Here is an 11,742-nt window from a genome sequence, read left to right on the forward strand (position 1 = left end):
GGAAGAAACCACAGCTAAGAAATACAATAAAATATTACATTGAGTATTAAAATAAAAACCAGCTGTTTCACTTTCTCACCAAACTCTTATTTAAGTAAGTCAGACTTGACTTATAGCCATGCCTCTGTGAGAAAGAGCACATAATCATGTTGCTCTGGAATCCTTGTTCAGAATGTCTGCATCTCACTGTGATGGTAAGGTATAATGTCAGACCAACTTTAGGAATTCTAGATTATCAGCAGACCTTGTCTGGATCCTATTTGCTATGGTTTGTTTGTTTTTGTCTCTTGGCTGTGCTGCACAGCTTGCAGGATCTCAGTTCCCCGACCAGGGATTGAACCCAGGCCACAGCAGTGAAAGTGCCGAGTCCTAACTACTAGACCACCAGGGAATTCCCAGTCTGGATCCTATTTGTACGTAGTCCCTAAGTGCTTTGGGGATGAATCACGAGGAGGACTTTTGGAACGCTTAGGGTCATGTTCCCTTCCCCAGTGTGTGGAGAGCTGCATGTAGTGGCAGAGGCTAAGTCATAAAGGCCTATGAATGCCAGCCTGGGAAAACAGGAGCCCCACTCTCAGCTGGCTGAGAACGAGTGCGCGTGAGGTCAGCAGAGAGGACAATCAAGGATTTGGTGAATGTGCCACACCAAGGGTTGCCTTGCTCAGTTCCTTGGAGGCTGTGTTTAAACCTTTTGTCAAAGAGAGTAATGGGTCCATTCATAGTGCTTAGAGGGAAGACCTTTTGTTTTCATTTGATGGGGTGAAAAAAATATCCATTTTTTGTGGGATTAGCAAGTGAATTTCAGAGGCTTGTGGCTAAGTCAGTAGCAAAGGCATGAGAGTAAGTCTGGAGCCCAGGCGTCCCCCTCATTGGCCTGGCATTACTGTCTGGTCGTCATGTCCCTGCTGAAGATCCGAGGGTAAGACTGGCAAGAATCTGCCCATACTGATGAACAGTAGGGGGAAGACACTGTAGGATCTTTCATTCAGTGTGTGAGGCTGAGCAGACCTTTTCAGAAGTGTGTCTCGTGGACCACAGTGATCTCTGCAGCTTTCTTGGGGCTTGATGGTTTGGGAGCATCTTGTCCAACCTAGAGACTGAAAGGAAATGTGAAAGATAAAGAAGGATGCAAATGGGTATTTCTTAATGTACCAACAAAGAGATAGCTTAGTACAAAACCCCGTGTAACTCCAAGTTCACATCATTTCGCCTTTGTTACCCATCAATTCTAGGAATTATTGTGCTTTACACTGAGAAATGCAAAGTGCACTTATGTATGAGAACCTACAGTTTGTTGGAACCAATAACCTCCTAGTAAACAGCCCAGCCATCCCTTGTTTGACCGATTTGCCTTGAATGGACAAGGCCCTGGATGTGCAGCTACTTTGGATCCCAGATGCACAGGGATTCTACTTCATTCCTGGAATCAGGGCCAAACAGTCTCACTCTGTTTGAGAAGGGGCAAAGATCTGGGTCAATGTGGACCAAATATTTTTTACTAATCTTACTAATTTTTACTAACTGGCTTTCTCCAGTTGCGGCAAGCGGGGGCCACTCTTCATCGCGGTGCGCGGGCCTCTCACTATCGCGGCCTCTCTTGTTGCTGAGCACAGGCTCCAGACGTGCAGGCTCAGTAGTTGTGGCTCACGGGCCTAGTTGCTCCGCGGCATGTGGGATCTTCCCAGACCAGGGCTCGAACCCGTGTCCCCTGCATTGGCAGGCAGATTCTCAACCACTGCGCCACCAGGGAAGCCCCATGCTTGATTTTTAAATTGAGATTTAATTTTCATGTAACATTCTGTAAGTTTAAGGTGTCCAGCGTGTTGATTTGATGCATTTATAAATTGCAGTGTGATTACTACGGTAGCTTTAGCTAACATCCCATCACGTCACATAATTATCATTGCTTTTTTGTGGTGAGAATGTATAAGATCTAGTCTCTTAGCAGTTTTGAAGTATACAATATGGTGACTATAATCTCTACGCTGTGCATTAGACCTCTGGGATGTATTCATCTTCTAGTTGCACTCTGCTTGATTATCATTATCATTATTATTTTTTGGCTGCATTGGGTCTTCGTTGCTGCACACGGGCTCTCTCTAGTTGCAGTGAATGGGGGCTACTCTTAGTTGCGGTGTGCGGGCTTCTCATTGTGGTGGCTTCTCTTGTGGAGCATGGCTCTAGGTGCATAGGCTTCAGGAGTTGCAGCACACGGGCTCAGTAGTTGTGGCTCATGGGCTCTAGAGCGCGGGCTCAGTAGTTGTGGCGCACAGGCTTAGTTGCTCCATGGCATGTGGGATCTTCCAAGACCAGGGATTGAACCTGTGTACCCTCCATTGGCAGGCGGATTCTTAACCACTGCGCCACCAGGGAAGTCCTCTGCTTGATTTTTGATATGTGCAGTTGACATGGAACTAAAGAGTGTGTCCCATACGGGACTATATAATCTTTGAGACCCATTCTCAGTGCTGTAATTCTACAAAAGTGGCCACCTTCTTTCATGTAAAAAAGTATTGGAGACCTCATCACTTTGCTTCAGTGGGTTTTTAGATGTAGAGAAGGCACCCATCACTTTCTTGTAGTCAAAGGCTGCGTCCATTCCTGGTGGGAAAACTATTTAAAGCAGCCATGCTGAGCCGGTGGTGTGGTGTCTGACTTACACACTAAAGTGCAATATGGATTTATAATCCTGCCAGGAAACCCCAGGGCAGGGAAGAAAGAAGGTACTTTGCCAAGTATTTAGGCTGTGTTCAAGTGTGGTGGTTCCTGAACTGTGTTGTATGTCAGAGTTACCCAGGGGCAGGGATGGAGATGTAGGTTGTGGGCTCTGAAGCTCTTACAATTTCAGGGACCCTTTTTAAAGAAAAAGAATACAGATTTTAAAAATACAAAATTGGATACAAAGCCTTTGTGCAGTTCCCGTGGGTCCTGAGTTTAAGCTTCATTAATTTCACAGTAAAACCACCTCTACTTAGGGAGCTTGTTTAAAATCTAAAGAAAAAAAAAAGGGGGACTTCTCTGGTGGTCCAGTGAAAAAAAATCTTAAAAATAAGATTCCTGGTCCCACTCTAGCCATTCTGATTTATTATATCTGATGCCCAGAAATAGCTATTTTCAATAAGTACCCTATTGTATTATGACCCTGCAGATGTTAAGAAAACAGTAGTACAAATACCTGCCCTTTTCCTGACACATAAAAGAATTACCGGGCTTCCCTGGTGGCGCAGTGGTTGAGAGTCTGCCTGCCGATGCAGGGGACGCGGATTCATGCCCTGGTCCAGGAGGATCCCACATGCCGCGGAGCGGCTGGGCCTGTGGGCCATGGCAGCTGAGCCTGCGCGTCCGGAGCCTGTGCTCCGCCACGGGAGAGGCCACAACAGTGAGAGGCCCGCGTACCACAAAACAAAACAAAACAAAACAAAAGAATTACCCACATTTGCTGCATAATTAAAGCAGCTTCCTGTCTCCCAGGATTTATATATTAACCCCATTTTCTCTAGGCAAATGACAATAGCCATACAGGGAACACTTTCCTTTTTGGGCTGAGAGTCAGTCTGGGATTCAGCTACACCAGGTTGCTGGCCTTCCTTTCTTTGCCTTCTCCACAACCTCTGGCATTGGCATAGCTCTCTGGCTCCTAGGCACTGACTCTGAAGGGAGAAAATGACTGGTATTAACTTCAGGTGGCTGCTGTGCATCTGATTATCTTCCAAACCTCACATCAGGCCATTTAAAAAAAATCATCTCTCTTGTTTTTTTTGGCTGTGCCACACGGCTTATGGGATCTTAGTTCCCCAGCCAGGGATCGAACCCGGGCCTGGCAGTGAAAGCATGGAGTCCTAAGCACTGGACCCCGAGGGAATTACTGAAAATCATCTCTTATAAGGAAAAAGAAAATATACATTCCTATTGGCTCTATCCTCCCTAGAGAATGTACAAGTACAGCAGAGGAAAGGAACTTGCATTTAGCAAGCACCTCTACGTGCCAGGAGCCTTTGCCACAGAATCTCCATTAAACTTCATAACCACCATGAGAGGCAAATGTCATTAGTCCCATTTTAAAGATGAGGCAGCTGCAGTTGGAGAAAGCAAACAACTTTCTCAAAGCCACTCAGCTAGTAAGTGTAGAGTGGCAGGTGTGTCCGAACTCCAAAGTCTGTGCTTTTCTCATTATGCCAGCCTGCCTCTGGAACAGAAGGAGGTCTTTATAGATCAAGCCCAAGGACCCAGTACATCAGCAAACTTACAGGGCATGGGACTTCAAAAATGACGAACACTATAATGGCAATTCCACTGAACAACAAGGTGATGACTGCAATCAGAAATTTGACCACGATGCTCCATTTCTGCCTCTTCTCTAGGTCCTCATCTGTGTCTAAAAGGAGAGAGAGGAATAGAAAAGGGAGAAAAGAGAACTTGAGAGAAGGAAGAGATTGACCTTTTGACTTGAAGGTCTCCTGGCTCACAAGACGAATAGGGGCCCAGCCTGATTCAGAGACAAGGGCTGAATTTCCAGTTCAGAGTCAGGAGTGGGGTAGACATCATGGACTCTGCTCTAACCTCCTTTGCAGTCTCTTCCCAGAGTCACCTTTACTAGGATTTGGCCATGATCAAGTAGGATTGATTCTTGCACTGCTTTCATGGAAAGAAAAGTTACGCAAGGGAGTCTGTCACCAGCAGCCCTCTCAGGGTCTCTGTCCTTGTGCCTCGACACACATACTGTATGGGACTAGCAAATCACCTTTCCTATGCTCTTCTCAATTTAGTGGGGCATATGAGGGACAGAGGTAAATTGCCATTGTTTTGGGGTCATAAGCCAAATTTGGGGACAAATGGCTCATGTGCATCTTGTTATTACTAATCTCATATTTACGTTTCTGCTGTTGGAACTGGGATGTAACCCAAACTGAAATCTTACAGAATTTGAGTCCTGGCCAATTTAGGGAGGGCTCTTTGTAAAAGCAACGCAGATGAAAACATGCTTCTTGGTTGTTGTCATCACTGTAACGAGCGCTTAGAGTTTAAATGTCGCCTCTCTATTCACACAATGGCTGGAATTACCCACCACACCAATACCCTTTATGCTGTCCCCAAATCTGGCTACAAGGTGAACTCACTTGTGTGGAGGTGAAGGATTATTAATAGTGTCAAGCTACAGACATTTCTGGGACCTTCTTTATAGAGAAGCTGATTTTTTTTTCCATAAGAAATGGAGTGATTTTCTAATGCAACTGTGTGTAACTTCTCAACCTCCAGGAAAATTCTAGGAGACCCAGGCAGGTGTTGGGACTGAAAATGTTTCTTTTTCTTTCCGTTCTTGTCTCACCTCTACTTGTTCTGTACCTTGTTTCAGAGGACTAGAAAAATCATCAATCCTTGTAGTTTTCTCTCCGTTTTTCCCAGGAGTTACGAAGGTGGTAGTGGTGGGAAAAGTCTCTGATGAAGCCCCCATCACTGGATAGACCTTACACTGGGAGATCCCTGGTAAAAAAAGGCTATAAAACAAGAAAGAAACAATGAAAGGCCAACTGAGAAAACTTTATCCTACCTTTGATTTTACCTGACAAAACCCTAGCTCTACCCAGCTGATATAAACGTCTAACCGTGGCCCCATCGATCTGTCCATGGGTTTAAAGTGTGGGCCTTAATAATGCCAAAGTATAAATGAGGATAGAGATACTAATAAGATATGGATTAAATTCCCATGGCGCCTTTGACTAAGGTAGGTTCAGAGTGAAGGAGTATGGCCATTCTCGTAAGGGCATAATGATGATAAGGATGGAGGGTGTAGCACCACTGAAAGTCTCCATCTTTAAAAAAGATGGCTCCAGGGCTTCCCTGGTGGCGCAGTGGTTGAGAGTCCGCCTGCCGATGCAGGGGACACGGGTTCGTGTCCCGGTCCGGGAAGATCCCACATGCCGCGGAGCGGCTGGGCCCGTGAGCCATGGCCGCTGAGCCTGCGCGTCCGGAGCCTGTGCTCCTCAACGGGAGAGGCCACAACAGTGAGAGGCCCGCATACCGAAAAAAAAAAAAAAAAAAAAAAAAGATGGCTCCAAAGTCCAAGGAAGAACATGAAGTAGCATAATTTGCCTTAATGACTGCGGCAGGTCTGTCTAGTGGAGTCTAAGTCAACGACTTTGAGAGAGGTTTGGGGAAAGGGGGAGCTGGAAGAAGGGGAGACCTCCCAGCTTCATGTACCCCTCAATTTCATTCTTTCAGCAAATATTTAAAAATGAATATCTAGCATGTGCCAGGGACTGCTTCCGTACTTTGGATATATCAGCTGGGTACATTCTACCATGGGAACAAGCAAGGGGGAAGGAGGGCTGAGGGGGGACGGGGGGAAGCAGACAATAAGTACAGTAAGTTTTATGGTTTGTTAGAAGGGGATAAGTGCTACGAAAAGAAACAAGTACAGAAAGGTAAGGGGGAAGTCTGAGGGGTGCGGGTGGGCAGTGGTTGGGTGACCTACAGGATAGGCTGGTTTCATTGAGAAGACGAGAATTGAGCTGAGACTTGAAGGAGGTGAGGGGATTAGCCAAAGCAGATGCTGGGGAACTAGGCAGAGGCAACAGTTAGTGTAAAAGCCCTGGGGCAGAGTGTGTCTGGCATGTTTTAGTTTTAGAGGAAGAGCACAGAGGCCAGAGAGACTGCAGTGGGGTGAGCAAGGCTACAGTCATAGGAGATGAGGGAGTCTCTGAAGGAAATGGGTCCATATCACTTAGGGCCTTGTAGGCCAGTTTGACGACTTTGGTCTTTGTTCTGCTTCAAGTGGGGATCCGTTGCAAGTTTTTGCGCAGAGAAGTGACCGGATGGCTTTGTTTTTAAAGGATCAGTGGGCTGCTGAGTTGGAAACACACTGTAGGGGGGGGCCTGGGAGAAGCCGGAGAAGCACCCCCCTAAACCTGTTAGGAGGCTCTCGCAGAATCCAAATGAGAGATGATGGTGACTCAAACAGCTGTGGAAAAGACAGGGTGCGGATGGATGCTGGCTGTGGTCTGGAACCACCTTCACGTGCCTCCAAAATTGATCTAATCCAGTTCCGACAGTGGTTCCTATTCTATTTTTAATGGCCTCCTGTCATTGCTTATTAAATTGAGATCTGTACGTCCGACTTGACTTTTCTGAATTATTCTCCCAGGTCTTAAGTCCGTGTGAAAATGACAGGTCTTTACTTCAGAGGCCAGTGGGCACAGTACCAGGTACTATACACAAATTATAGGGGAAGTAGTCCTTGATTTGTTTAATCAGGAAGACAGTGTTGGCAAAGATAAGCAGAGACAAAGAGCCAGCAGGCTCAAAAGGAAAAACAAGAGAATTATGTGGAATTTTTTTCAGCATAGTGCCCATCAGTTCTCTGAAGTGACGGCATGTGTGTTTCTGGGTCAGATGAGATGAAGATAAATAAATCACACTTTGGAGAAGTAACATATAAGTTCTCTGAGTTTTGGTTTCCTTATCTGCAGGATGGTTATAATAAAATAATTCTTGGTCTACCTATTTCACAGGAGTGATGTGAAGATCGGAAACAAAAATGAGAAAGCAGGTGTGAAAAACACTTTGCAAACTGAGTGATATTATGATTGAAAGAGGAGGCAAAACCTAGAGATCCTGTCTCTGCATAGAAGATCTGTGCCCTCTAGCCACAGGGATAATGGGATTTCAGTGTGGCATGTCTTCCCACCTCCTGGGAGCCACTGTTTCAAAATCTAGTTAATAGGCTTTTCATCCGTCAGTGTAGTTCGAGTTCTGCCCAGCTTCTAAATTAATGTCCATCCCTGTTGGCAGCTCATCTCTTAGGTCTCATCTGCTAGGTAACTGAGTATTAAGGTGGAGCAAGTTTGTAAATACAAGCAGTCTATTCCCAGTGCTGATGGAATTGCAATATTAGCTTTTCTTTGGCTAAGAATATTTGAGCAAGAATTCCCCCACTTTAAGGAGATCTACAAAAAATGCAAAGTTATGAAATGGATAACTTAGGAGATGATGCTTTATTACAAAATAATTCATTTTAAATAGGGAACATTAGGTACATTATATTTAAGTGGAAATCTCCTTTAGAGATTATTCTGTAATAATACTTGCAGGTTGAAAGGGCTATTTGAGAGGCCTTACATATTGCTGTTGGGCTTACATATCTAGAAATTAGATCATCTTGTCAAATCTCTCATTTGTAGCTATGGAAACTGAGCATTGGGGAAATAAACACTTGTTTGATGTTATTTCTCTTGTATCCCACAGTTTCTCATGGGGTAAACAGACCATAGGAATCAGTTCATACTAATCAAATTCCAAAGAGCCTAATCCATGCACTAAAGTGACATTTTAAAAATTTACATAGGGCTTCCCTGGTGGCGCAGTGGTTGAGAGTCCGCCTGCCAATGCAGGGGACACGGGTTCGTGCCCCGGTCCGGGAAGATCCCACATGCCACAGAGCGACTAGGCCCGTGAGCCATGGCCGCTGAGCCTGCACGTCCGGAGCCTGTGCTCCGCAACGGGAGAGGCCACAACAGTGAGAGGCCTGCGTACCGCAAAAAAAAAAAAAAAAATAGAGCAGCAAGCGGTGCCTTTCCACCCTCACACTACCCTTTCTCAGCTCTTCCCACCCAAGAGCATCCCCACCTATTTGGACGTAATGCCTTTAAAAAGGAAGACAACATCTTATGAGGGGTTATGAATTTAGGAGTCTTAGGTGATGACAATACTGAAACTCTGACCGTACTTTCCAGGAAAGAAAGCCATCTAACAGTGAAGGGAATTTTAATGTTAGTTACATGAACAAAATGGAAGAATGCATCACACTCTCTGAAGACTTCTCACCATGAAACAGCTATCTCTCTGGGTTGAATAACATGGAGAAAGCATCATCTGCTAAGTATTAGCTGTATCTCTATCTGGCGGAATAGACCCCCAAACGCTTTCTAGGCTTCTCTTTGGATTTCTCAGAAAACTAGGCGAGAGAAGTACTTACCTTTCTTGTTAGCATCATAGGATGTAATGATTAGGCTGAAAACCAAGATGGTATCCATGTTAGCTTGGGCACATTCTTTTTGCAGAGACAGTATGCTGCTGGTCTGTCACAGCCACTTATAGCCTCGTCTCTAAATTCTTTCACTGCCTGGAACCGAGTTTGACCCTGGGAGAGTCTGGTTCCACCCTAATTATTTTGCCACATTTCCTGACGGGAGAGAGGACCAAGTTTGTTTGTTAATGATCGATTCAGAAGATCTTCACCTGACTTCACCGCTGGTGCTGACATAAGGAGCTGTAATTACCTAGAGCTTTCCCCGGGAGAAAGGGCATAAACACCCAGTGATATGCTTTACAAAACTCGCAGAGAGACACGTAGACATTTGCATACATGCTCACTGACACAGGCACGGCTATTCCCACACCGACATAAAGAGATGGAGAGATTTCTATTAAGGAAAGTGATTTCTAGAATAGAGTAGGAAACTAGGACTGAGTGAGTCAGTGAGTTACACTGGCGAGGGCACTGGACTAGGAATCAACAGAACTGGGTTCCAGTTCAGCCCGTATGGTTAGGTGTGACAGTGAGAAAAATTTCTTGACTTTTATGGATCGCAATTTTCCCCTCTGTAAATGGAGCATTTCAACCCAGTGATCTCTAGAATTCTTTCACAGTTATACACATAAACTTACCTTAGTACAGACATACCTGTCTAGTTTTGCACATTTTCACACTCCCGAATAGTGAAGTGAGTGTAGGTGGACCACATTCCTATGACTGCTGGGCTGAGAGGTTGTGAGGAAGAGCTAAGTACACTAGGTGAGTAGTACTGCCTGCAGTTTGGGAAGGCTTTCCTACACAGATAACTGTTGTAGAAGATTTTTCTAAAATTGTAGACTTTGTGATAGCATAGCTAGGGGGATCATAGCAATAACGAGGGTCTACTCAGACCCTCTGAAGTCTCTTTACCCACCGTGAATGTACCTACTCCATTGGAGCCATGATAGATCTGATTGTGGGTAAGAAGGTTCTAGAGGCTGACGCTCTGATAATGATGTAAAGGGAGCTTGATTCAAGGGACTTTCCATAAGGGATTTCATGAGGTCTGAGTCAAAGCATAATTTAAATACTACCCTGTTTCCTGACATTTTAATTCAGGTTGAAATCTGGCTAAATTGAGCATGAAAGGAAATCTTGGGAAAACAGAAAGGACAGAGGTGTCACTGAAGGACATGTTTCCTGAAACGTGGACGGAGGGGAGGAACTGCTGAACATGCAGCCACAGTGCCTTTCATTCCTTCCTTCCACAAGTCTTTATTATGCACCTACTGTGTGCCAGACACTATTCTAGCAGTGAGCAAGGCCAAGTGTGAGTTCATGTGAGACAATGGGAAGCAGACAATAAACATGGTTGAAAATAAAATAGGGCAGAGGGCTAACAATAAATAATATACAAATACACATACAAGATAATTAAAGATTGTGACAATCATCATGAATCAACAAACAGGGTGATGAGGTGAAGGAGGAATGACAGAGGCCACTTTATTATTATTATTATTATTATTATTATTATTATTATTTTGGCAGTTTGCAGGATCTTAGTTCCCCAACCAGGGATTGAACCCGGGCCCTCGGCAGTGAAAGCGCGGACTAACCACTGAACTACCAGGGAATTCCCAGAGGCCACTTTAAGTAGGGTGGTCAGGGAAGACTTCTCTCAGGAGGTGGCATCTGAGCTAAGAAAACCAGGAGAGTGGCTGTTCTAGAAGCCAAGAAAGGAGGGTATTTCAAGGAAGGAATGGATTTGTCCACTGGACAAACTGTCCACTGGATTTGACAATTCTGTAAGAGCAGTTCCAGCGGCATGGTGGAAGTAGGAGGCGGCTGAGAGGGAATTGGAGGTGAAGAAGTGTAGATCATCTTTGAAAGACATTTGGCTATGGAACGGAGGATAGAAGTGAAGCCAGCCGAGTAGAGGGAACATCAGTGCCTCAGATCTTGATTGGTCCAGACCAGCACTGCCTCAGTTGCCTGATTCTCCTAGCAGGGCTGGTGGGCAGAGAATAAAGGGGCTCCACTGCCTTTCCTGGGCTTCATGGTTCTTGCTCACTATTTCCTTAACATGATTGCATTGTTCTCTGCTCCCTTATGGTGTCAGACACTTTCCCCTTCTGGCACTCTGTCTGAAATTTTCTGTAGGTTAGTTCCTGGATGCCCCGTTACAGTACTGCCACCTTGGAGCAGGGGTAGGAAAGGCTCTGAGGGCTGTTCTCATTCTCTGTCACAAGGTGGCAGAAGAGCTCACGCTTCCCCAAAGAGACCTCGTGCTCGTACAAAATGAAGCAGAAAAGTTTTCTTTTACCGGCTCTCAGACCCTTCCCAAAAGTCAGCCTGCAGGTTGGAGCAGCCATACTGTGGGATACAGAGAAGTGGGAGAGCTTCATTAACGAGTCAAAATATACAGTAGTAGGAAAAACAGACCCAGAACTGTTTCTCTACTACTAGACATTTTTTTCTTTCCTATTACAGACATTTTGACTGGTTTTCTAAGTGTTTGCAGTATCTGTGGAGGAGAGGATTTCTCTCCTGATCTCATTTCCCCACAACAAAAATTTCAAATTTAGGAGGAAAAAAAGCTATAACATAGGTGAGTTTTATGTTGTGTGCAGGTGAGAGATGTAACTCTGGAAGATAGTAGGAAACAGGGTGGGTCTGTGGGAGGAGTACTTAGCTCTGTAATTGACTGAATCACTTTGAGGAAGTCACTT

At 45.0% G+C, this 11,742-nt stretch overlaps 1 protein-coding gene across 1 annotated transcript; it reads right to left on the minus strand.

The window, feature by feature from the left end:
- Positions 1 to 947: 947 nt before the first annotated feature.
- On the minus strand, positions 948 to 9,029 carry LOC309793451 (uncharacterized protein C17orf78 homolog; the record flags this gene model as incomplete). Its single annotated transcript, XM_082603919.1, is given in 7 exon segments — positions 948 to 1,090; positions 3,534 to 3,650; positions 4,248 to 4,375; positions 5,327 to 5,335; positions 5,338 to 5,495; positions 6,270 to 6,294; positions 8,972 to 9,029. Coding segments are annotated over 7 exon segments (573 nt in total). The 3' UTR covers positions 948 to 1,012.
- Positions 9,030 to 11,742: the final 2,713 nt, after the last annotated feature.

Source organism: Mesoplodon mirus, assembly GCF_964341445.2.
Source record: "Mesoplodon mirus genome assembly, chromosome: 18".
In the NCBI taxonomy this organism is placed as follows: Eukaryota; Metazoa; Chordata; class Mammalia; order Artiodactyla; family Ziphiidae; genus Mesoplodon; species Mesoplodon mirus.